The following is a 26,161-nucleotide window of genomic DNA, read 5'->3' on the forward strand; positions in this document are numbered from 1 at the left end:
GGTTAGGTTTAGGTTTAGGTTAAGGGTTAGGTTAAGGGTTAGCGTTAGGTTTAGCGTTAGGTTAAGGGTTAGGTTTCGGGGGGTTAGGTTTAGGTGTTAATTTTAGCTTTAGCGCTCACAGCGTGCTTTTTTCGTCGCGCTGTGATGACGTCAGGTACGCGGTTTCGTCGAGCGCGCTTTAGTCGAACGCGGTTTTGTGGTGGAACGCCATTTTTATCTAGGCTTTCTCCTCCAGGACACTAACCCGGTTACCACGTATGCAGTGCAAAGTTCTGTGCTGCTGCAATGTCCATAAGAAAAAATTTGGCTACAGAAGTATAGTTGTCATCTTGTACCAATTATCTGGACATACCTCTAACAATCTTTGGACCATTATGTTATTATCCACTTTTAATGTCAATACTTTTTAGTTACATTTTAATGTTAGTATTTTTTAATATAGTGTAAAAACTAATGTGTATTGCTGGTCTTTGACCGTAATAAAGAATTTACTTACTTATTATCCACTTGGCCCCATCCAGGCCAATTCTACAAGTTCACTAGACGCAAGTACTGATTTTCAAATCTTTTTAAAAAAAACGTTTGCCGGTTCCTAACATATAGCTTGAGGAAGCAAAAGTAAGCCAACAAAAGCACTTTTAAAAATCAGAATCTTTTAATGTATAATAATTATAAGATTTACTTTTAAAAAATAATTTGCTTTCCATAACTCTGCACTGCACTAAAGCTGCTTCCTCACTGTCTTTCCATCTCCAGTTAAAAAGCCAAAGAAGGCACCTGCAGAGTTGCTTAGAAACCCTGACCCTGTTTGACCCTGTCAAGTCACTTGTGTGTCTACAACCTGCAGAAGAACCAGCTTCAATGTTTCATTCCAGGAGAACTTCTAAGGATGGGCCACCAAGCCCGTGTTGGTCATTACTTGACTCTGTGGGTGAATTTCAGACTCCTCCATCATCAAAACAGCCCGTGGCACGACTAAACCGCGCTCGACTAAAGCGCGCCCGATTAAACCGCGTCGCTGACGTCATCAACAGGGCAACAACAGCGAGCGCGGAGAAAGAAGGGCGCTTTAAATAGCACTTTGAAAGCAAGCCGATTCAACTTAAGGTAAGGGTTAGGTTTAAGGTTAGCTTTAGGGTTAGGTTTAGGTTTAGGGTTAGGTTTAGGGTTAGGTTTAGGGGGGTTAGGTTTAGGCTTAGGGGTTAATTTTAGGTTTAGCGTTTACAGCGTGCTTCTGTCTCCGCGCTGTTGTCGCCCTGTTGATGACGTCAGCTACGCAGTTTCGTCGAGCGCGCTTTAGTTGAACGCAGTTTTGTGGTGGAACCAAAACAGCCAACCTCTGTAAATGCACCACAGAATCAGGCCCTATTGGGGTTGAGGGATGTGGTTTCCCTCCAGATTGGTAAAACTAGCATTTCTTTGCACAGGAAATGTGGGTGGCAGTATTGCACGATAGCTAGCTTCTGAAACCTTGCACGGTGCGCCTTCTGGATGCAATTTGGTTGAGTTCTTAGATGCCTCATGGCTTTGGCATGCAAAGCAGCATGGATCTGCATGTACACATGAGTGATTCCTGAACTTTGTGTGAAGCACAAGCCCAGCCAAATATTCATCGATATGCATCTTGCAGACACATGCACATTTCACATTGGATCATATTTGCACACTACATGCAATGCACATGATATCTCCCACATCCCAAAAGAGAGACAGAGAGAGAGCACAAGGCAGAATTGTATGCCTGCATGTTTAAAGCTTGGGCCAACATCCGACCTCCCCAGTACGCCGTGATGAGTCTTCGACGTCAAGGGAAGGTGGTGAACAATAGATCTGATGAGAAGCAAACGACTGTCAATCAAGCAATTTAGGTCAAAACTTTTCCGCCCCTTGCTTTTACTGACACTGCACTTCCCGCTCGAGAGATGTTAGAGATGCTTTGTCTGGCTTCCTCTTGCCACAATCCTTTGCCAAGAGCTGTGCGTTTTCAGCAGCACAGAAACCCACCACAGACAGAAGCCAAACAAACCATGCTGGCTAACAGGGCCAGGGTGCGCCTGTGACTGGCTGGGGCACGTGAAACTTCCTGTTGGCGGCAATCGAACCAGAGGGTCACAGGCTGTTATGAATCCCCACTCCCCCAGCACACAAAGTTTGTTTTATGCACACAGGAGGTTTCATGCTCCTTCATTTGGCTACGGATGCCCCTAGCAAAGTAGAGAACATAACTGCCTTTTGGGTGGCCGAGGAGAAAACGGTACCCCGGCCTTTGTAGTTCTTAGCTTGAGTGAGCAGAATGGGCAAAGAGGACAGCCGGTCACCCCAGCAAAAAGAGTGATTGTGCTATATTGGATGGAGAGAGGGTGGGTGGGTGGGTGGCAGCGGCAGCAGCCCCTCTACTGCATGGCCATGAAAGATAGAGGGAGGGAAAGACACCTGAACAGCGATTTTAAATGCTTCAGAGAAGCCTTTACTGGTGCCTGCTAGATGTTTAAAGGTTCCAGAATTCCCCACCATTAGGAATTCTCATGTGCTGACACATTTGTACCAAGTTGGGTAAGGCTGCTCCACAGACTTCCTGAGAAATCAGAAAACGATTAATCAGTGAAAATTAATATACAGCAGCAAAATATCCACCCAAGACTCAGCTTCCCTCCAGAAGGCTGTTACAGGCGAATCCACGACATGTTTGCGGGATAGAGTATAACTCAAGCCCATCTCCATGTAAATTCCCTGAAATGGACACTGGAAATATCTGTAGGCTGCAGAATATTCTGCAGACGTGACAAAAAATCTACCTTGGGCAGACCAAAAGGAGCAATAAACTGCTCCACAGGTAACTCACCTGCCAATAGTGATCTTTTTTTTTCTCTCTCATTGGAAAAAAAAAGGCCGGGTAAATCTCAGGAGCCCAGACATTTCTACAAACGTCATTTCAAAAACACTGGCTTTGGAAAGCTGCAGACCACGAAGGGTTGGAAATTGTAGCAATGGAAACACCGTTCAACAGTTCTTGGGAAAAGGGAATGGCGGCCAGAGAATTGAAAATTCTGCTGCCCAATTCCGGGAGAACTGCACGAAGCGGCTTCTGAAAGCTGTCATTGCATAGTGTGGTTGTGAGAAAAATGGGATGGGGGAGAGCAAAAACGAAAAATCCCTTTGCATAGTGTGAGTGGAGGAGAAGACCCTGAACAAAAACCAACACTGGAAAGGAGAATATGGCCTAATCCGGATGGAGATGGTCAGTGCCACTAACCATTGCCAGGCACTGCGTAGTCCTTAACGTGATTGTACTGAGCCCAACGTTACTTGGCTTAACTCCGTCTCTTTACCTCCAGGCCCTTCCCTCTCCCTGGGTTGCCTTTTTGTACTTCTTCCTCTCCTTGTCCCATACAGACCCCCCAGAGGGCCCGGGACAGTCGTTCCTTACTGGGTACTAGCCAAGGCCCAGGGACCAAGTCTGACCGCAATTTCCTGCTAGGCCGGGGAGAAAGTAGCTTGTGGTTGTCACTCTCGCTCTCCCTGTTCGTTTCCTGCTTATGAGGCCTCCGGCCCTGTTCTCTGTCCTCTTCTTCCTCTCCCTGAGCCTTGCTGGAGGTCTGGTGCAACTGGCCAGACTGGTGGACTCGAGGGAGCTGCTGCCTGACGTCGCAGACTGCTGCTTCTCTGTCATCTCCATCGCCGAGGTTCTGTCCCACATGCTGGGAGACCATCGACCGGTTTGGTTTCCTGTGCCGGTGCCTGGCTTTGTCCTCGGCCTCTAGCACCTGCTGCTGTGTCTTAGTGGAACTCTGGCTGAACACACGATCTAGGAAAAAGAGGAGATCAGTGAGTAGAACAAAAGAGATTTGTTTTGAAGAGTGGGCTGATAGGACAGGCCCCAAAGAATCAAATACTACTGCAAGCTCTCTACTGTGTCTAAATATTAGTTGACATTAGATTATAGAGATATTCTAGTCAAGACCAAATAAACTGGAACCAGGGTAGGGAGCTATTGGTAGGGTAAAGCCAGGGTAATATCTGGACTTTACTAGGTCCTTAGGTACCTGAGGATTACTTTTCTGGCAGAATAAAGTTTATTGGCCGAACAAACAGACTCAAATATTCAGTGGTTGGCAACCGTATCTGCTATTTACAAGTCTAGGCTATTTAAGATGTTGCTAAGGAATGCCTTTCCTCTGAACTTTCAGGTGTAACAACTACTTCCTGTACTATTCCAAGAGGCCACTTGCTCTCTGATTTCCAGAATACTTGTCTCTAGAAAACCCATAAGTTAATTCTGTCAGGATAGGGATTTGATCTTTGGAAATGATTTCCCCGATCAAGAGATTCATTCATGGGGGACAGTATGTCAAAGGGCCCAGAAAGGACATGTCAAAGAATCACAGCTGCCTTCTGGCCCTTGGCATTTCAGGGGAGTATTATAATAACATTCTACCAAATGTCTTGTATCTTGTCATATCATGTCTGCTTCAGATGGGTTGCAGAGAAGTTTTTAATGGACATGGCACATTTTGGTGTGTGGGAGGAAATGTGATTATATTTCCTAACATACGAATGCATGGAAAATAAATTCCAAATAAACCAGTGAAAAACTGAAAATGAGTAATTACAAGCAATGACAGCATAATACAATATCTAACTTCTGCATTGCAAAAGCCTAATTGATTCTAATGATCACACTTTAATGCGCGGCCCTGTTGTCCTAGCTCCTTCAAATCCTACCCTCTATTTTTAAAGATGTTATCTATTATTGGCCCTAAACTTTAAATCTGATCTCCACAATTCTAATGACTAAGCTGAAGGTAAAGCTTCCTCTCGCACATATGTACTAGTCGTTTCCGACTCTAGGGGGGCGGTGCTCATCTCTGTTTCAAAGCCGAAGAGCCAGCGCTGTCCAAAAACGTCTCCGTGGTCATGTGGCCGGCATGACTAAATGCAGAAGGCACACGGAATGCTGTTACCTTCCCACCAAAGGTGGTCCCTATTTTTCTACTTGCATTTTTACATGCTTTCGAACTGCTAGATTGGCAGAAACTGGGACAAGTAACGGGAGCTCACTCCGTTACGCGGCACTAGGGATTCGAACAGTTGAACTGGCGATCTTTCTGACAAGCTCAGTGTCTTAGCCACTGAGCCACCACATCCCTACAAATGACTAGAATGACTAATAATAATAATTCTAATGACTAGAAAGTTGCTTTTAAAGAGAGTAAACATTAGAACTGATGGTAAATTTATTCTAAAAATTGATTTCAGTGCAGAAGCCTGGGCAATCATGATTTTTTAAGATTGTAAATTCTAGCTAATCAGCATTGCAGTTTTTGTTCCTAACATACAAAGCTGATATTTTTAAAGCTCTCTCCTGAAAGCGGGGGAATAAGTTTAATCAGGATCTTCCAAATAAACTCCGCTGCCTAAAAATATCACCTCTGTCTTCTCAAGTGGCCTAGGTGGCTATTGCTCCCTTTCTAGCGCTATGCAGAATTGTAGAATACACAAGCATTGGAGCGTGGCACGACAAAACCGCGCTCGACTAAGTCACGCCCGATTAAACCGCGTCGCTGACGTCATCAACAGGGCGACAACAGCGAGCGCGGAGAAAGAATGGTGCTTTAAATAGCGCTTTGAAAGCAAGCCGATTCAACTTAAGGTAAGGGTTAGGTTTAGGGTTAGGTTTAGGGTTAGGTTTAGGGTTAGGTTAAGGGTTAGGGTTAGGTTTAGGGTTAGGTTAAGGTTTAGGGTTAGGTTAAGGGTTAGGTTTAGGGTTAGGATTAGGTTTAGGGTTAGGTTAAGGGTTAGGTTTAGGGTTAGGTTAAGGGTTAGGGTTAGGTGGGTTAGGTTTAGGTTTAGGGGTTAATTTTAGGTTTAGCGTTTACAGCGTGCTTCTGTCTCCGCGCTGTTGTCACGCTGTTGATGACGTCAGCTATGCGGTTTCGTCGAGCGCGGTTTAGTCGAGCGCGGTTTTGTGGTGGAACTGCGTTGGAGTAGGTTTCTTTGGGATAAAGCTAAGGAAAGAAATCAGGGAGACTAAGGGCGGATATTAAATGGGGGAAGGGCATCAGGGGAATGAGGGCTGGCTTCAATAGGATCATCTTCCCCTACAGAAAGAGATGGGAGCTCCCTTTAGCTTGGATGTGATTCCCCAGGAAACCAAGGAAGAGATGGGGGAGCGGCTGAGTGGTGGGGTTGGTCCCACTGGGGGCAGGGCACCCACCATTTATGTTCGACCCGTCCCACGAGGCAGAAGCAGGGTTCCCCCCGGGGGGAGTTGGTCACGCAGAGAGCCAGGCTGGCCAGCAGCTGCCCTGTGGGGCGGAGACAGATAGAGACTTGGGGGGGGGGGTGGTGAGGAAGTGGCAGGAATATCACAAGGCCAGCACAGATCGGGAAGGCAGGGGGTGGGGGGGGTGGTATGAAGCCAATCACAGACCAAAAAAGGTTAAGATGAAGTTGGCACAGATTAGGTGGGAAGAGGGAATCAGACAGTATCATGTGTGGGTCAGGTTAGTGCATGGAGGGTTGGACATACGAAGGGCAACGGGGCAGGAAAGAAAAAAGAAGAGAAGAGAGGGGTGAATATTGAAGACCCAAAATCTGCTCCTGCAAAGGCCCTTCAAAGGAAAAAGGCAGCTAAAGAAGCTTTTGGGGAAGACACTAATTGCATGATTTGTTGCTCTAGATCAGTGGTTCCCAAACTTGGCAACTTTAAGACTTGTGGACTTCAACTCCCAGAATTCTCCAGCCAGGCAGGAGAATTCTGGGAGTTGAAGTCCACAAGTCTTAAAGTTGCCAAGTTTGGGAACCACTGCTCTAGATTTAACTCCTCTCTTAAGTCAGAGGAGAAGGCTAACACCCTCTTCTCCCTCTGTTTATTTCTGGGGTAACAATCACCAGAATATCCTGCCATTCAATAAAGAATAAGGTTGAAAAAAGGACATTGTAGGTCAACCGCTCTGGACTGGAACCTACGCCTTAGCGCATTTGTGGCATTAGCACAAAGATGGGAAACCATGGCCCCTTTTATGACTTGTGAACTTCAACTTCAACTTCCAGAATTCCTGAGCCAGCCACGCTCAGGGATTCTGGGAGTTGAAGTCCACAAATCATAAAAAAGGGCCAATAGTTTCTCCACTCCTGCATTAGAGCAGGATATTTAGCGCAAAGCAGCTGATTTCTTATTTAAAGAAGGAATGGAGCGAGGAGAAGAGGCCAGAAGAGACATGGACGTACCATAGTCGGGGATGAATCCATTGCCCCTCTTCAGCACCAGTCGTATTCGGCTCCCACCGCTGCGGATGTGTTCCACCGCCTGGGCGTGCGTCATTCCTGCTGTGGATTCCCCGTTGATTTCCACCAGCTGGTCGCTCACCTGTCACAGTGTTTTAGCATGAAAAAGCCACCATCCCCACAAACGGATTGCGGATATGTCTGAATTTCCCCAAAGCATTTCCATACGTTTTCAAGCTTTTAGTCACAAATGTCAAGAGCTACAGTAGAGCATACAGGTAGTCGGTGGTGGGATTCAGCCGGTTCGCACCACTTTGAGAGAACCGGTTGTTAACTTTCTGAGCAGTTTGGTGAACTGGTTGTTGAAAGAAATCATTAGGGCAGAGAACCGATTGTTAAATTATTTGAATCCCACCACTGCAGGTAGTCCTTGTTTAGCAACTGCCTCTTTTAGCAACTGTTTGCAGTAGCAACAGCGATGGAAAAAACCCAACAACTTTCAATCAATGCTCACATTTATGACCATCACAGGTCTGTGAATCAGCTTGAGATCCTAAGCGCAGTTGCGGTTTCACTTAGTGACCGCTTTACCTGACAACCGAGTGGCTGGTCCCAATTGTGGCCACTAAACAAGGACGACCCGTGTATTTTTTGTCAGAGTCTGCAGTGGATATGTGGATTTGTGCATTAAATACCCAGAGTTTATTGACAGAGAGCTCAAACTGTTTTGCTTATTGCAAAATTATTCTAGGATACATTGGAAAGGCAAGTGTATTACCCTTGCATTTCAGATGGAAACCTGTGGAATAATTACTTCCTTAAAATTACTTAGCAGTGATAAGTAAGGTAAGGTTAGAACTGGCTATGGCTAAGATTAGAAACTGACTCGCAACTCATATTCTTAAAGTGAAACTTCAGATTACATCATTAAACATAGACCTGGATTATCGAGTGGAACTATAAAACAAGAGAATCTGATCAAGTGATATCAATCATCTGATAGTTCTTTGGAGGCTATTAAGCTATTACGGCTGCTGTTGGTAGGAAGGAAACCGGCTCTTGTATTTGGTTGGTGAATATTGTGTTAGAATGAAAAGTGAGTGAAACGTGAATTGGGTAAATGAAGATTGTACATTTATTCATTTCTAGGTACCTGGCAGTATATATTCCATCTATTAAAAGAAAAGCATAAGTTTTTTTAGAAATCCAAATCAGCTTCAAGGACTTGCATGCTTTTGTGTGTGATGTGGCATGTCATAGGGATAATCCTCAACAAAGATGTTCTGCTCACAATCCGCATCAGAGGCAGGAATTCCTGTCTTTGACATCCCTTTTGGTTGGAAGAAAACTGGGAAATAAGCTGGTGTACAATATCTAACTTCAACTCCCAGAATTCATGAGCCAGCCACGCTCAGGGATTTTGGGAGTTGAAGTCCACAAATCATAAAAGGGCCAATAGTTTCTCCACTCCTGCATTAAAGCAGGATATTTAGCGCAAAGCAGCTGATTTCTTATTTAAAGAAGGAATGGAGAGAGGAGAAGAGGTGGAGTGTCATAGGGATAATCCTCAACAAAGATGTTCTGCTCACAATCCGCAACAGAGGCAGGAATTCCTGTCTTTGACATCCCTTTTGGTTGTAAGAAAACTGGGAAATAAGCTGGTGTAGAAGCACAGAGTTATATAAGGGCGCCTTAAACTGTTCCGGTGTTTCTATCAATGGGCAGATCTCTTACATCCTGAAGAACAACAAATGTGGCCTAAAGACACTGAAGCTCAGGTAGTGAGTCCTTCAGGATTGGGCGGCATATAAATTTAATAAATAATAATAATAACAATAATAATAATAAAGTGGGACGAATATGTGCAGTCCTTAGTTGTTTGCGTTGGTTGGGTTGAATGAATATGGCTAAAAGGGGTGGCTCTCTTACAAGTGTCTTTTGGAAGAATGGAGAAAAAGGAAAATGGAAGGAGGAGAGGAAAAGCAGAATTTTTATTGCATGATGCCATACAATTTATAGTAAGCCTTCCACAATTTTGGCACCATGTGGATGTGTGAACTACAACTCCAAGAACTATCTGTAATGGCTCAGCTGGATGGAAAATTCTGGAATCATTTTTTTTTTGACATTTTGAAGACTCATGTATAATAACTTACATAGTTAGAATTAGATACTGGGTGGGATTCAGCCGGTTTGGATGTTAATTTTAATCCGGTAGTTGGGACATGCTGATCCCTCCCACCCCTCCCCTGAGTCTCCACGTGGCCCGTTTTGGATGTGAGGTAAGTGCAGGGCGCGCATAGAGGCTCTGGGAGGGAGAAAAACGGGCCTACCAGAAGTACCAGAAGTCCAAAAACAGCCTTGTTTTGGGCCTCCAGAGCCCGGGGAGGCCATTTTCACCCTCCCGGAGCCTGGAAAAAAGCCTCTGGAGCTTGGGGAGGGTGGAAAGTCCCCCCCCTGCTGTGGTGCAGGAAGCCGAATAGGCTACACCCCCATGGCCAAGCCCACCCAGCAACCGGGCAGAGAACAAAAAATTTTCAATCCCCCCCTTGACTATACATATGTTCTCTTGCCAAGTAGTATAGGACTAGAACACTGGTAGTCAACCTGGTCCCTACCGCCCACTAGTGGGCATTCCAGCTTTCATGGTGGGCGGTAGGAGTTTGCTGTAACTCTGCTTTATAAATTTTATAAAGTAAAGTTACTTCCCTACTTTATAAATCACCATTACTGTGGAACAGGTGGGCGGTCAGAAAATTTTACTACTAACACAAAAGTGGACGGTAGGTATAAAAAGGTTGACTACCCCTGGACTAGAAAGTTGTATGCTATGCTCAATCCAACCTATGTCCTACAATGTTAGATTGTACAATAGCTAAGGTTTCAGGAGTCTGTGCGTGTGTGTGCGTGTGTGTGTGTGTGTGAGAGAGAGAGAGAGAGAGAACGTCACTTTCATCTACAAGTGCCCTAAAAACCGATCCATGTTTCGCCTGGCCTCAGCAACTTTGCATTGGTGCTCATTCCCTCAGAACATCATCACATACCTGAATCTTGCCACATTGCTGGGCTGGCCCACCTTCCATAAGAGCTAAGACATAGATGTCCATATTATATTCACTTCCGCCCCTTAGACTGAATCCGAAGCCGCTGGGCCCTCGTAGCAGCTCCACTGAATACTGGCCAGACTCCTGTGGAGCAGGGAGAGATCACAATCCAGAGAAGGCTGCTGATCCAATGTCTTTTCTTAACAACAGCAAACCACAGAAAAAAAACTATGTGAATAAGGAAATCATTTTAGGGGCCAATCTGTATCTCTTGCAATGGAAACCATGGCAGTATCCTGCAATCTGTGCCTTGACAAGAAGCATTCAATATAGGTAAGGACGCATCGACTCTACTCAAGAAATAATCATAGAGGTGCCAGTAGTTACATCTTTCAAAATAAAATAAAATAAGCCATTTGTAAAGTTACTGCTATGCTGTAAATAGGCTTGATTTGATTTGATTTGATTATATTTATATGCCGCCCTTTTCCCCCGAAGGGGGCTCAGGGCGGCTCACAATTCAAATCAGGGAAGGGGGTACAGACAGAAAATGAAAGACAAAACATAGCAATACATAATTTAAAAACACACAACAGTCATACCATTCAAGACGGGGGCAACAGCTCTTTAGCCCCAGGCCTGTCGGAACAGCCAGGTTTTAAGGGCTTTGCGGAAGGCCTGGAGGGTGGTGAGGGTTCGAATCTCCACGGGGAGTTCGTTCCAGAGGGTCGGAGCAGCCACAGAGAAGGCTCTCCTCCGGGTAGTCGCCAGTCGGCACTGGACAGCGGATGGAATTCGGAGGAGGCCTAATCTGTGGGATCTAATCCGTCTAGTGGAGGTGATTGGAGGCTAAAACAGTCTTTCTCAACCTCAGTAACTTTTAAGGTATGTGGACTTGAACTCCCAGGATTTCCCAGCCAGGATTCTGGGCAATTCTGGGAGTTGAAATCTACTCGTCTTGAAGTTGCTGAGAAACACTAGGCTGGAACACAACTCACAGGTACTATACATCATCTGATTATTCACAGGATTCCCAGCAGGATTTTCACATCTAGTGAAAAATACCATTTGGTATGCTTCAAAATAGAAAAGAAAGTCATCTGTGACAACAGAATTATATTTTTATTTTATTAATTTGTTGTTTTTAAAAAAAAACCCTGGCTCAACTTTAAAGATTCTACATTGGTTGAGGTGCACTGTCGATCAACGTTTAATGCTGGAGCCATATGTGACCAATACTAAGTCATCTGACCTGAGTTACAATGGAACATAAATCACCACGAGTTCCCTCAAGTTGAATAAAATCTGATCTGAATTGCAGGATAACAACTTTAATACCCTTTATTAAATTACACCCATTTAGTCTTTGGTCTCCTGCAATGCAAGAGGAAGACAATATTCAACCAATGTAACAAGGAAGTGGTTGAGCCCTACAGACACATTCTAGTCCACCGCAAATAAAGGGACAAGCATTCCTTACAATTAACTGGAGACCACAAACACCAACCAGGGAAATGAATTGCGTCTGACTGACTACAGAGTTTGCAGAGCCATTGCCAACCTCTTGCTGCCTGACCAGCAGCAGCCAGCCAGCCTCTCTGTTGTCTGTCTGTCTATAAATTATCTTACCCTTCCCCAATGTATGCTTTCAGATGGATTGGGAATACCAAAACTCTCAGGAATAGTGGATTCAAAACATTTGAAAAGAATCAAGCTGGGGAAAGCTGAGCCAGAAATCTGGATTTCTCACTTAAAAATGTAATGGATTCCTAGAATAGCAATAGCAATAGCAGTTAGACTTATATACCGCTTCATTGGGCTTTTAGCCCTCTCTAAGCGGTTTACAGAGTCAGCATATTGCCCCCAACAATAATCTGGGTCCTCATTTTACCCACCTCGGAAGGATGGAAGGCTGAGTCAACACTGAGCTGGTGAGATTTGAACAGCCGAACTGCAGAACTGCAATCAGCTGAAGTAGCCTGCAGTGCTGCATTTAACCACTGCGCCACCTCGGCTTAACCGAGTTAAAAATCCAAGTGTCTACACAGAATCTCAGACTCAATGGAACAGCCTAAATATGTAACATAGGCTGTTGAAGATTTTTAACCCAACTAACAGAAAAAATTTATTGTGCTTTCCATAAATTCTCAAGTTTTACTGAACCTTTAGAAGAAATTTCTGCAGGATGGTTGGGTAGCATTTGAGAACTCTCTTCAAAGTTCAGCTGGGTTGCTCCCAGTTTTACTACCGGTTCGCTTTGTGCATGCACAGAACAATTTATAGTGAACTGCACACATGTGCGCACTACTAAACAACATGCCGGCAACAGCAGCAATGACCAGGAAACCGGTTCAGGGGTGTGGCCAGCCTGGGTTGCTGCCGGTTCTGCGACCCAAGCCAAAATACCACTACAGGTTTGGCCAAACCAGGAGCAACCCACCTCTGTCTTCAAGATAATCCACAGAGGAGGATAGTGGAGATCCGGACCCTTACTACCCTTCCGGCCTTCCGCAAAGCGGTTAAGACCTGGCTGTTCCGGTAGGCCTGGGGCTGTTGAACTATCCAGCCACATCCGAGGTTATGGCTGCTGTAGAATTTTAAATTGTTGTTTTTATTTTATTTTTTGTATCCCCTCCCTTTTTTATTGTGAGCCGCCCTGAGTCTCTCGGGAATAGGGCGGCATACAAACTCAATAAATTGAAATTGGTTGTGCAGCCCAAGGCCTTCATGAAAAAAAAGGGTGTGGTTTGGATAAAAAAGATGAGGTCATCATCTTGATTTTGAACACCTTCTGTTACACCTCTTGTTACCCCTCCCCCCGTTTGATTCTCTGCCTCTCTTGGTGTTCACTTGCTATTCTACTTTTTAAAGAACAACATAGAATTACTTTTTCCAACCACAAGAGGAACACATGTTCCAACACCTTGACCAATCTACTCCGCTTTTTTCCCCTCACACATACTCTACTGTTCCCTTTCTGAAGAAACTACAGGTATACCATCCAACTCCTCTCATCAACCGCCAAGATGACCAGTCACCCGTTCTGAATCTCCTGACTGGTTGGCAGATGGGCATCATGCTCTGCCCCTTCTCTCAGATTGTGGCAGTTATTGGCCACGGAGGAGGAAGAGGTGCACCTGTGGCACAAGGAAAGCAAATCCTGAGATGGAAAGGCTCCTGTGGGCAGAACCAGCATGTTGCAGGAAATGAGGTAGGTCCTAGTAGAGATAGCCTGCAGAAGAACCCTTCCAGGGATCTCTAACTCACCTCTATTTTCCTCAGAGGAGTTTGGTAGCACCTTTTTCTGACTGGCAAATGTTTATTAAAAGGGCATGAGCTTTCATGAACCACAGCTCCCTTCCTCAGATGCTGTCCTCGTAGGTTGCGGGGCAAATAAAAAAGTGTCAGGCTCAGAAGCACTTATATTGGAGAAAATACATTTCTGCAAATGTTCATGAAGAGAACCACAACTCATGAAAGCTCATGCCCGTTATCAAAACGTCTTAGTCCACAGAAAATGCTAGCAGACTCCTTCTACAGTCCCTATTTTCCTCCTGTCCTTTGCCAATTTAACATGCCAACCTTCCTTGGCCTCACCCTCATCACCATGCTGGGTTCTGGCTCTCCAATACCTGAGGCTGAGTGAGGTGGGAGGTGGGACTCCATGGACATTCCCCCACTTCGATATCAGCAGAGTTTAAATCACTGGAAACGCCTAGAAGCAAACAGACAGAATCAATTCCGGGAAAGGACTCTCTGCTACCCCGTGTTTCTTTTTGTCTTTACTCCAGCCCATCAGCACCACCCCACCTCCTCTTCCTCCTTCCTTGGACCTCGGCTTCCAATTCCCCGTCTGGTGACCCTCTTTCCCCACCCACCCAATTCTTTCCCTATTGTTCCTTGTGACCACTCACCTGCCTCCTTGCGATTCCGGATTTTCATGCGTACCCTGTTTCCCGCCTGGCGGAAGACACTCCCAACCTCACCATGGGTCAGCCGAGCTAAGAGACCCGCGTCTTCCTGATGAGAGGGGCTCTCTTTGTGATGGGGCCCCAGGGAACTGGCTGAGAGGAGAAAGCAGGTGGATCAGTAAGGGAGGATGGCAACACCCACACATTTTGTTTCCAAATGTTAATAAATGGAGGATAATCAAGGGGTTAACATTTATCTTACAATGTTTTAGTAGGTATTTTTTTCTTTTGTATTTTTAAACAACAACTACTGAATATTTGGGCACTTAGCCCAGACATTTATATTCTTAATTACATTGTTAAAAACTGTTTAATATACTTATATACAACTTAATTTCTAGGATTAATTTCTAATCAAAAATTAAACAGAGCACTGACTATGAAATCATGCTAATTCCTCTGACCACTTTGAAATATTTCTGTATAATTATTTTTTTCATTTTCTTCTTTTTACTTGTTAAAGGTAAAGGTTCCCCTCGCACATATGTGCTAGTTGTTCCTGACTCTAGAAGGCGGTGCTCATCTCCGTTTCAAAGCCGAAGGGCCAGTGCTGTCCGAAGATGTCTCCGTGGTCATGTGGCCGGCATGACTAAACTCTGGGGGCACATGTAACGCTGTTACCTTCCCACCAAAGTGGTCCCTATTTTCTACTTGCATTTTTTTACATGCTTTTGAACTGCTAGGTTGGCAGAAGTTGAGGCAAGTAACTGGAGCTCACTCCGTTACGTGGCACTAGGGATTCGAACAGTTGAACTGCCGATCTTTCTGACAAGCTCAGTGTCTTAGCCACTGAGCCACAAATGACTAGAATGACTAACAACAACAACAACAACAACAATAATAATAATAATAATCAGCCTGAAAAAGTCACGGAAAATCAGATGGTCAAGATCTTGTGGGATTTTCGCATACAAACAGACAAAATACTGGCGCATAATACACCAGACATCACATTGGTTGAGAAAAATAAGGTCACAATCATAGACATCGCAATATCAGGTGATAGCAGGATCGCTGAGAAGGAACATGAAAAAATCGCAAGATACCAGGACTTAAAAATCGAAATTCAATGACTATGGCACAAACCAGCAGTGGTAATTCCAGTGGTAATTGGCACACTGGGTGCTATTCCAAAAGCACTGGAATTACATTTAAAACAGTTAAAAATTGACAAAATCACCATAAGTCAAATGCAAAAAGCTGCACTGCTTGGATCTGCACGCATATTACGAAAATACGTTACGACGTCCTAGGCCCCTGGGTGGGGCCCGACTAGTAACCAATGCCAAATCCGGCGAAACAACTGGCCGCTGTGATACAATTGTATAATAATAATGACTAGAAAGTTGCTTTTAAAGAGAATAAACATTAGAATTGATGGTAAATTTATTCTAAAAACTGATTTCAGTGCAGAAGCCTGGGCAATCATAATTTTTTAACCTTGTAAATTCTAGCTAATCAGCATTGCAATTTTTTTACATGCTTTTGAACTGCTAGGTTGGCAGAAGCTGAGACAAGTAACTGGAGCTCACTCCGTTATAGCAATAGCAGTTAGACTTATATACTGCTTCATAGGGCTTTCAGAGTCAGCATATTGCCCCCAACAACAATCCGGGTCCTCATTTTACTCACCTCAGAAGGATGGAAGGCTGAGTCAACCCTGAGCCAGTGAGATTTGAACAGCCGAACTGCAGAACTGCAGTCAGCTGAAGTAGCCTGCAGTGCTGCATATAACCAGCGCTAGGGATTCGAACCGCCAAACTGCTGACCTTTCTGATCGACAAGCTAAACTTTTTAAAACAGTCAACCCTTTCAGATCTGGAATGCTACTTTAGTCAATTTAATGATTCTTTTATACATTTGTATAGATGTACTGCTGCTGGTGGTGGTGTGTGTGTGTGTGCGTGCATGTGTGTGTGTGTGTGTGTGTGTGTTTCTACATCACATGACAATCTCAGAAAAGAAATACATCTTCTCAAAGTGAGGATTTGGCGAAAACTTTCCCCATGGAACCGTATGGCCTCAATTTGCTAGACTGAAAGCATGGAAGGAAATTTCCTGCAGAAATTTTTGAGGTGCAATATTGTTATCAGATTCCGAAACAAGCAGCTGAGACCTTGCCAGGGGAATCTAAGTACAGGTAAAAACCCTCGACATTCGTTTCCTATTTGAAGTTACAACGGCACTGAAGAAAGTGACTTACAACTGTTTTTCATGCTTACAACTGTTGCAGTATCCCCATGTCACATGATCGGAACTTGGCTGCTTGGCAACTGGCATGTATTTATGACGGTTGCAGTGACCTGGAGTCATGTGATTCCTTGATTGACAAGCAAAGTTGATGGGGAAGCCAGATTCACTTACCAACTGTGATACTAACTTAACAACTGCAGTAATTCACTTAAAAACTGTGCCCCATTGTAAAACCTACGTAACAACGGCTAAATAGGTAATTTGGTCTGGTTTATGTAAACACATTAATTGGGGGGGGGCTTGCTTCTCCCTGAGGGGTGCTATGCTGGGTCCTGATATTTAGCCTACACCTCAGCTCTAGGCAATGTGAGCATCACATATCCCACACCTACAATTTATAAAACAAGGTTGGCTTGTTTTGACGCATGATCAAAAGATAAGAATAAAAACTGCAGTCCTCCAATTTGTTCTAGATGAGGCCTTTTTTTAAATTCATTTATGTTTGTTTTCAAACAAAAAAAATCCATAATAGTCATGTCCTCCTTTTGCAAAGCCCCCACCGTTTCTCATTTCCATCATTTTTCTTTCCAAAGAAAAACAGTTTGGAGGAAAAAAGCTCATTGTTGCAGAATTCCTAACTTTCTTTTGATCAATAAGCTTAAGAACTCTCCACCTGAAAACCTATTCAGTGTTACCTGGGGGAAAAAATGCCTAGATCTCTTGCAGACACACTATCCTTCCTCATCTGCGTCCCTCAAACAATTTTATCCTTTGCTCCCTACAACATGCATCAGGGTGAGGAGACATCAAGCTGCCGAAACTGATTTGTTGATTCACTTGAACCTCAGAATCTACCAGCCAAGAGCAGATGTAAAAAAAACAAACCCAAAATGAAACACTTAAAAGAGAGGTTGAGGTGTGTATGAGAGGGAGGGGCATTCTTACTTGTTTTCAAATTCAGAACTAAGCTCAGATTTTTAAAAGTATAAAATCAGTTCCAGGTTTTCTTCTTTTTGGCACCTGTTTGGAGGTTTGCGGTGTGGGGTAAAAATTATATCTGCTATTGCTAATATTGTCCGGCAATATGCCCCAAATCCCAATGAACTTTTTCCCCATGCTACTCCTTTTCAGCTCAATACCCTCTGATCTTACAAAAGATCTTTACCTTCCTAAGATCTTCAGTGCATCCAAACTTTCAAACAAGCTGAATGATTTCTACGCTAATAAAATAATTGCCTTTCTGATCATTGATAGTAAACAACATGATAAGGGTTTTTAAACAATATGCAGTTACCAGGAAACAGTCCCCTTGATCCTCTCCCTCCTCCTTCAGTTTTAGTCTTAAGTAAGCTGGACTCCCTCATCACCCCCTCTCTCTCCTCCCCCCCCCCCAAAATCAACTACAAACAAAATGGTAGAGAGTAGATATTTACGTTTAAAGTCCTGGATGTGGCGTAGGAAGGTTTGAACTTGCTCAAACATTTTCAGGTAGAGAGGGTGACGGAACAATCAGGGAAGAAGTTAAAACAGGGAGCAGGTCTTCTGGTACGGCTGCTCCTCTTTGCTCTCCGTTCTTCTCTGACCCCCCTCTCAGGAATTTTTCCCTTTGCCTGATAAACCAAGGACTTTCAGGGGAGGGAACGGATTGGCTGACGCTTAACCTGTTCAGAACCAGGAGGAACAAGTTGCTCGGTGCATGTGGGCGTGTATGTTTAAAAGAGTTGAACCCTTGTTATTTACTCTCACATGGAAACAAAATTAAGGCTCGTAATCCTCTAAACACAAGGTGAGAGACAGGTGCTTTTTCCAATGATCAGAAACCAATTGCATTTGCTTTCCCATCCTATTTCTCAAGCAAAAAACCAAGGAAGTTGTTTACAAAATTACACTGACTTCACCCTTGTTTCACTACTATGCTGGATTGCTGCTTAGCATTCTCTTTCCTGCCCCTAATACGTGCGCGCAGAAAATTTAGAGTAATGTACTTTTTGTCATGCCACGAAGAAAGGAAATAGATTTCCCCAATGTAAACTTAAAAATCCAAGTGATACTTCAAAATCAATACATTTATTACTGCATGTCCTCGTGGACTTGAATCCTATAATCATACCTGTGCAATTTTAAAAATGTCACACAACTGGTGTTTTTGTAGCAAAATAGCTATTCTTCTTGAAATGGAATAGTGATTGTAGTACAGATATATTGAAAGATGTCAGCCAGAGATGCTTGATATGACAAAGATTGGCAATCTTAGGGTTTTTTTTTAAGGTATTATTTTGAAAATGACAAATATGGCATTTTTGATTGTTTTGTGCAAAGCTGTGGAAGTTCTACAGAACTATACAATGGGAATAAACTGTAATAAAATAATTATCACACCAGATACTGAAGCAAAAGTCCTCTTTTACTTAAATATAAAATTTAACAAAGTGAAATCTATCACCAGAATATTTTCTCCCATAGAAACAGAGACTTTGAAGATTATGTTCCCTCCAGTTTCTAAATTTGTCCTCACCAACTTTATTGATTAAATAATTTCAGCTTTTCTGATGTTAAAATGGTTGTTTTTCTCTTTACTTCTGTTCTCCTCTGAATTATCAGGCCTCCCCCTATATTCTAAGGTAAAAAAAGATTGATCTGGATTCTCATTTATTTGGGGAAAGTGTGTGTGTTTAATCATTCTTTGCCTCAGAATGCCAGACATTATCCGATACCTGCAACCTACTACTAAAAAAATACATTCAATGTACCAACAAAGTCTTCACAATGTTAAAATAGACTTGATGATCACATTTGACCTAATTCCTTTTCTTCCTCTATTCTTTGCTTTTTTTATGTTACCTGTCCTCATTTGGGATTCCAGATAACCCAGAAACTTGAACTCTTTCGTAACATTACCCCATGCCTAAATTGTGCAATTGTCTATTTTGTATTTTCTTTAAGTGCCAGCTCATTTGTTTTCATTTCTGCGGCAGTTGCATCAACGGCAGCAACAAACCACATACAAAGGTATGTTTTGCAAATATTTGGAATTGGTTCAAAGAGCATGAGTACGTTTGGAATTTTGGCAGGACATGGGTGCAGACTAACACTCCCAATATTTTCCATCCTCCTTACCAGCTCTTCCAGCTGCAACTCCATCGGTTGATAGTGCCACGCTACATCCATGTGGTTCTTTTGGACCATCCACGTTTATGGGTTCCCCAGCCCCTCCTGCTGGGCGAGGCCTCCGCAGCCTCTGGGAACAACGAGCAGGACACACAAGTACATTTCGAGGTTCAGGACCCACGAAACTGGTCACAGTCAAAGTGTCACCTGGGGGACCTCCCCAAGGGTTAGAAAGATCCTGAGGACCACTTTTAGGATGAGTGGAGTTGGGCAAGAAATGTTCTTGTCTAACAGAGAAGTTTTCCTGAGGATGCCTACGGGAGTGATGACCTGTAAGAACAAGAGGGGTGAAGGGAAAATTCCATTAAGGGTATGGCCAACTGCAGAACCAAGCGACATAACTAATATTCTGAGCAGTGATTGGAGTATTTGACCACACCTCAACCTTGGTATATCTTATATCTAGTATTTATGTCTTCAGGTTTTGATTCTTCAAGCCAGTATGATCTACTGTTTAAATGACTGGACTGAGACTATGACAAGTCAAATTTCCACTCAGCCATGAAGCTCACTAATCGACTATGGACAAGCCCAACTGACTCCATATGACTGATGTGAAGATAAAACTAGAGGAGGGGGTATAATGTGTGTCCTCTGAACTCCTGGAGGAAAGGTGGAACACAAACATAGCAAATCATTACAAGCTTTACCTTTGAGTTAATACTTGATGTGAGAGGGTACAGTTCAGTGGTGGGTTTCAAAAATTGTTGGAACCTACTCTGTGGGTGTGGCCTCCTTTGTGGGAGTGGCTTGCTGCTCATGTGACTGGATGGGAGTGGCTTTCCATCCATGTGACCGGATATGAAATTATGAATTAGTACTTAGGTCGGTCCAAGTAGCTATTCAGAAACTCTGGCATTGAAGCATGCAAGTCTTAAAGCTGTCAAGTTACAAGATCCTTGCCAGTAGTGGGTTTCAAAAAATTTTGGAACCTCTTCTGTAGGTATGGCCTGCTTTCCGGGCCCACTGGTGGAACCTTTTTTTTAACCGGTTCGGTAGATTTGACGAACCGGTTCTACCGAATAGGTGCGAACTGGTAGGAACCCACCTCTGGTACAGTTATAAATCAATTTGACAGATCTTTGCAAATGAAAACCACCACTCAAAATAGCATTTGCTATACTTAGCTTTCATTTTGAAAGAGACAGATTTTTTTCCCCATTAGCTGGCGATATAAATTTGCACCAGACAAATCGTGACAAAAATCTGCTCTATGTCACTGATATTCTGCCTTTCTTCAACAGAGCATAAGGTGAAATGTGTGTCTTCCATCTGGATGCTGTCGGGGGATACACTTCGATTTAGATATGCTGCTGTCTTCTGCGTATGTATGTACTTACTGTATTGGTTTTGTTGGTTTTATTTTGAATTGTTGTTGTATTTTAATTTTTTTTTGCTTACATTGTGAGCTGCTCAAAATCATTTTGACTCTAACAGTGGCTAAATTGAATAAATTAAGCTATGTGAATATTTACTAATCCAGATTTCCCCCCCCCCCCCATTATGCAGCAATCTTTTCTGGTCTCTAAGTTAACTGTAAATTTTTACAGTATCTAGAAGCCAATACAAAATTGGATGCAGTAATATGGATGCAGTTTACACATAACAATTAATACTGACCGCAAGCTGATTCACTTCATGAAATTAAATCTATTCTTTCCTAAAGCTTACACATTTTTTTAGTTGTCCATTAGTGCAGCTTGTTATATTTTCCAGGTCTGGCCAAACTATGATTATTAACTTTTATTTGTGAAAGCAAGCTAATGATGGCTGTTTTCTGTACAGAAAAGTCAGTTTTCAAAAAGAATAAATTATTATTATTATTGTTAACTTGTAATTCACCATATAGCTCAGTTTTGGTAATCACTACTCCCTGAAGTTTTCTTGGCAAGGTCTTTCAGAAGTGGTTGCCCTCACCTTCTTCCTAGGAAGACAAGGTGTTACTAGCCCAAAGTCACCCAGCTGGCTTCATGCCCAAAGTACAATTCATGGTTTTCAGATTTTTAGCCTAGTGACTAAACACTACCTCAAACCGGTTCTCTAACCACATTTAGGGATCAATAGGATCAGACAACCTATTGAACGAAGCACCTACATCTGGTTTGTAGCTAGATAGGACATCTCCAGGGAATACCAGGGCTACAGCTGAAATAACAGATAGCTTCTGATGTCAAAAAATTACACTGATATATCCCTACATCCTGCAGAAATTGAAGAAGACTTTAATTTTTAATCCCAGAAACTTCTGATTTCCTCCTTTTGATTTCAAAAGAGAAGAAAAGCATGATATCAGTCCAGAGTTAACTTTTGAAAGGCTGAAAACCATGATTTGGTGTTAAATATGAATACAGGTAGTCCTTAACTTACAGCCATTCATTGGATGACTGTTCAAAGTTACAACAGCACTGAAAAAAGTGACTTACAATTGTTTTTCAGTCTTACAACTGTTAAGAGCATCCCCATAGCCATGAGATTTGGACGCTTGGCAACAAATTCATATTTATGACGGTTGTAGTGTGCCGGGGTTCCTGAAATCCTGTTTTGTGATTATTTTGACATGTAAAGTCAGTGGAGAAACCAGATTCAATTTGCAACCGTGTTATTAATTTAATAACAGCAGTGATTCATTGTTCTGACCTAGGCTTCCCGAGAAAGCATAAATCAGAATCTTAGTCTCCAAAAGCCTCTTTTATTTATGTGGCTATGAATCATGGTCATTCACAGCTCACAAGGCTTCACAAACAGTGTGTGAAGATTCCGACAGATGTCTGCTTGAGTTGCCAGAGACTTTCAGGAGAATGTTGATAAGCACCCACCGTATCTCCTTTGAACTGCTGTCAGAGACCTAATTGCCAAATTTGTTTTGCAAGGCCAAACTTAGCACAGAGCGAAACAGAACTTCTCAAGGCTTGAACCAACCAGATGAACTAATTGCTTCCTGAAAAAGTTTACATACTGTTCGCTCCTCTTTTATGTCTTATGGGAGGGGCCAATCATCTCCAAGCCTTATTCCCGAATCGACCCTATTCTCTTCTGGCAGCTCTGCGCATCCGCACACTGGGAACAGGCTCCCATTGTTCTTCTGCCTTGCTGATATCAGACTCTGCAGGCTCCAGAGGCAGCAAATAATTACCAGGTGGCCTTGGCCCCCTCTCTGTCTTTGACGCAGAGCCCTCATTTGAGCCTTCCCCAGACTCCAGGACTGGCCCATGTTCCTCCCAACCTCCTCACTGTCCGACTGCTGCCAGCTCCACAGGCTGCTGGTGGACCACAACATTCACTTAAAACCTGTGGCAAGATAGGTCTTAAAAATGGGGCAAAACTCTTCCTTAGAAACAGAAATTTTGGGCTCAATTGTGGCAGTATTTTGAAGACTACCTGTACTTTTTAAGTGCTGATATATAAAAGCATTTAGTTAACTGTATACCAGTGGTTCCCAAACTTGGCAACTTTAAGACTTGTGGACTTCAACTCCCAGAATTCTCCAGCTAGCTCTTCTGGCTGAAGAACTCTGGGAGTTGAAGTCCACAAGTCTTAAAGTTGCCAAGTTTGGGAACCACTGCTGTATACTAACATCATTATTTAATCCAGCCTTTTCTAATTTGGTGAATATCAGAGGTAATATAGCTAGCCCTCACTTAACAGCCTCAGTTGGGACTGGCAACTTAGCAACTTTAAGAGGAAAATCATGTGACCATAACTGGGCTTATGACTTTAATTCCCCTTTGGTCATTAAGTGAAGCAATACAGTCCCTAATTGAAGAATCATTTGACCGCGACTAACGCTTTCACTTCTACCTTCTATATTAAGTTTACCCGTTGCAAGTCAGTTGCAAAGTACGGAAATGGTGATCAGTCATTGAGGAATGCTGTGAAAGTCAGAAATATAGGGATTGATCACAATTTTTTTTCTAGCACTGTCGTAACTTTGAATGACTGGTGTACAAGGTAGTTGGTAAGCGAGAACTCGTTGTACAACTGCGCAAAGCTCCAGGTTGGGAAAGCAGACTAAACAATGAAGATGATCCCCTTTGAACAGGTGAAACAAAAATCATGCACACGTATTCCAACAGTCCGACTATTAAAATTCAAATGCCGATAAATTGGGAAATAGGAGGTCATGGAGAAGAGTCAAAATCAGTATTGCACAATCTAAAATTTCATTTTTAAATAAATGATACAATTTTTTTGCATAAAAGTTTTTCATTGCCTTCTACAATCTTCCTTCAAGAGAGTAACTGCCCCGTTTTCTCAGATCTCAGAGTATCTTTTTCTCACTCCATGAATACAGTACTATTTATGACAACCCACTTTGTGGAATGAAGTGGCATGAGTGTCACAGGCAAGCCATTTACCTATTTTCAACATTTATACCCCAGTTAGAAGACACATCCGGCACATAAGCATTTATGATAAAATATGGCATCCGAACCGGAGCTGTTGAATATTGTGCGTGGATGAGAGCTGCGTTGGGCAATATAAAAGCTTCTTTGCAACAACCAAGACTGACGTGGTACTCTTGTTTCAAGGTTTCTTCTGTTGTAAGGCACTGATGACATGATGGAGTGAGCATCAGCAAAGCAGCATTCATGTGTTGAAATGGGTGTCTAAGCTTACAAGCATAATGGCTACTCTAAGATCATTTGAGTGCTAGTTTGGTTTAGGCACGACTACAAACTGGGAGACCACGAATTCTAGTTCTACCTTAGGTATGAAGCCAGTTGAGTGACTTGGGCTAGTCATTCTCTTTCTCAGCCCTAAGAAGAAAGCAAAGGCAAACAACTTCTGAAAAACCTTGCTATGAAAAATGGCATGGAATAGTTCACGCAGTTGAGTCAACACTGACTCAAGGGCACCCACACACTCACCAAATCATTTAGAGTTGCGCCCCCTACCGATAGGAATGGGACTGCATTTGAATCCAGGAGGACTAGTCCAATCATTGGGTAACTGAAGCAAGTATTTCAGGCAGCAGATACTGCAGGTGTTTCTTCATTTCCCTTTGATGCAAGGACCATGTGTACACCTTTTAACTGTTCTCAGGTGTGGCGATGGACCATTGCCAGTGTTGAAGTAAGAGTTGGCAGGTTTCCGCACATGGAAGAAGGCAGCTTCTCAACCTTGGCCCTAGCATCAAAGTGTCTTGGATACAGGAATGCTTTTGGTGCCTCCCGATGCAAGAATGCAATGTGAATTATACAAGATATGCATCCTTCAATAACCAGAACTATACACCCTGGGAATTTTTATTAGGCCTCAGCTCTCCAATGCACATAAATGGATGTTGTAAGGAATGTGTCTCCCCTTCGTGCATCATTTAATTGTAGGAAACGCTGTTGCATCTGTACTAAGCGTGTAGCGTTGCTGCTCTTATGAAAACTGTGGCTAAAGCAAGATTGTAATGCAGGTGTGTGGTTAAGGTCAGAGTCCAACTGTGACTAAAGTGAGATATGAGGGCATTGCTATTAGTAGTAATGGCACCATGCTTACAGCCATTTTGCAAACGGTTTGTATTAGCTTAATTTAATGTCGCTTACAGATAAATGTGAATTCCTTGTCTGAGAATTATATAGTGGTTCTCCTCTGGCAGAGAATTTGAACTCTGCTCCTTTGTCACACACCCCAAGCAGTGATCAGAGCTCTCCCTCCTGACTGCTTCCAGCTGTCAGGGTCAACCCTGGCATAAAAGGCAAGCAAAGCAAAATGCCAACCCAGCCTGGCAGAGCTAAGCAAGAGAACTTGGGGAGAAAGCCACACGGCCCGTGTTCTTGGAGCTGATGTCGCTCACCTTTCCTTTCCACCAGAAGGATCACATCTCCTGTTCGCATATGCTCCTGCAACACACTCTCCACTTCTCCGGGGCTCAGATCTCGGACATCGGCCCCATTCACCTTGGCGATGAGATCTCCTTCTTCCAGCAAAGGGCATCGCTGCCGGTCCCAGATCTTCACAACCCGAGCCCCTCGCCTGCCTCCACTGAGGGATCCTACTCCAAACCAGGGCCCAGAAGGGCTGCAGGGCAAGGGCACAGGGGTAAGGCGGCTGCAGGGTGGCCCCCGATGGAGGTGCCGCTCGGCATGTTCCTCTTCATCGCCCAGACAGGCTTTGGTGCAACAGCGGACGCTGAGTCCACGGGTCCTGCGTGATGGGGCCGGTGGTCCAGCTTCTTGGCCGCAAGCTGGGCCTCTGGGGATAATGGGACTGGGGGGTACAGCACCGTAAGTTGGTGGAGGGCGTCGGGGCAAGAGAGGCTGCCCATCAGAAAGGCAGGAACAAGGTGACTGACGATGGGTATACTGGAGGATACAGTTCCCGTCAACTACTACTACGACATTCACTGCAAGGTGGAAGGAAAACAAAGAGAGCCATCTTGGTCTATACATGACAGGCAACAACACAGCATCCTTTGGCCAACGGGATGGCAACTTGGGCTCCTCCAGCTGTTTGGAACCACACTACACCCAAGATCTTGCCACCGGCCATGCTGGCAAGGACTGGTGGAGTGGACATCTAAACCTACACATGATACTCGGTTGCTTAACTCTGCTTTAAGTCAAG

The 26,161-nt window shown here is 43.6% G+C and overlaps 1 protein-coding gene across 1 annotated transcript; it reads right to left on the reverse strand.

The window, feature by feature from the left end:
- Positions 1-1,255: 1,255 nt before the first annotated feature.
- Positions 1,256-18,082, reverse strand: MAGIX (MAGI family member, X-linked). Its single transcript, XM_032210011.1, has 6 exons — positions 17,869-18,082; positions 14,186-14,335; positions 13,904-13,986; positions 10,272-10,415; positions 7,231-7,369; positions 1,256-3,805 (listed from the first exon to the last, which is right to left on the reverse strand). The coding sequence occupies exons 1-6, from the start codon at positions 17,915-17,917 to the stop codon at positions 3,312-3,314; spliced, it is 1,059 nt and encodes a 352-aa protein (XP_032065902.1). The 5' UTR covers positions 17,918-18,082; the 3' UTR covers positions 1,256-3,311.
- Positions 18,083-26,161: the final 8,079 nt, after the last annotated feature.

This window comes from Thamnophis elegans, chromosome 2 (genome assembly GCF_009769535.1).
Source record: "Thamnophis elegans isolate rThaEle1 chromosome 2, rThaEle1.pri, whole genome shotgun sequence".
Taxonomy (NCBI): domain Eukaryota; kingdom Metazoa; phylum Chordata; class Lepidosauria; order Squamata; family Colubridae; genus Thamnophis; species Thamnophis elegans.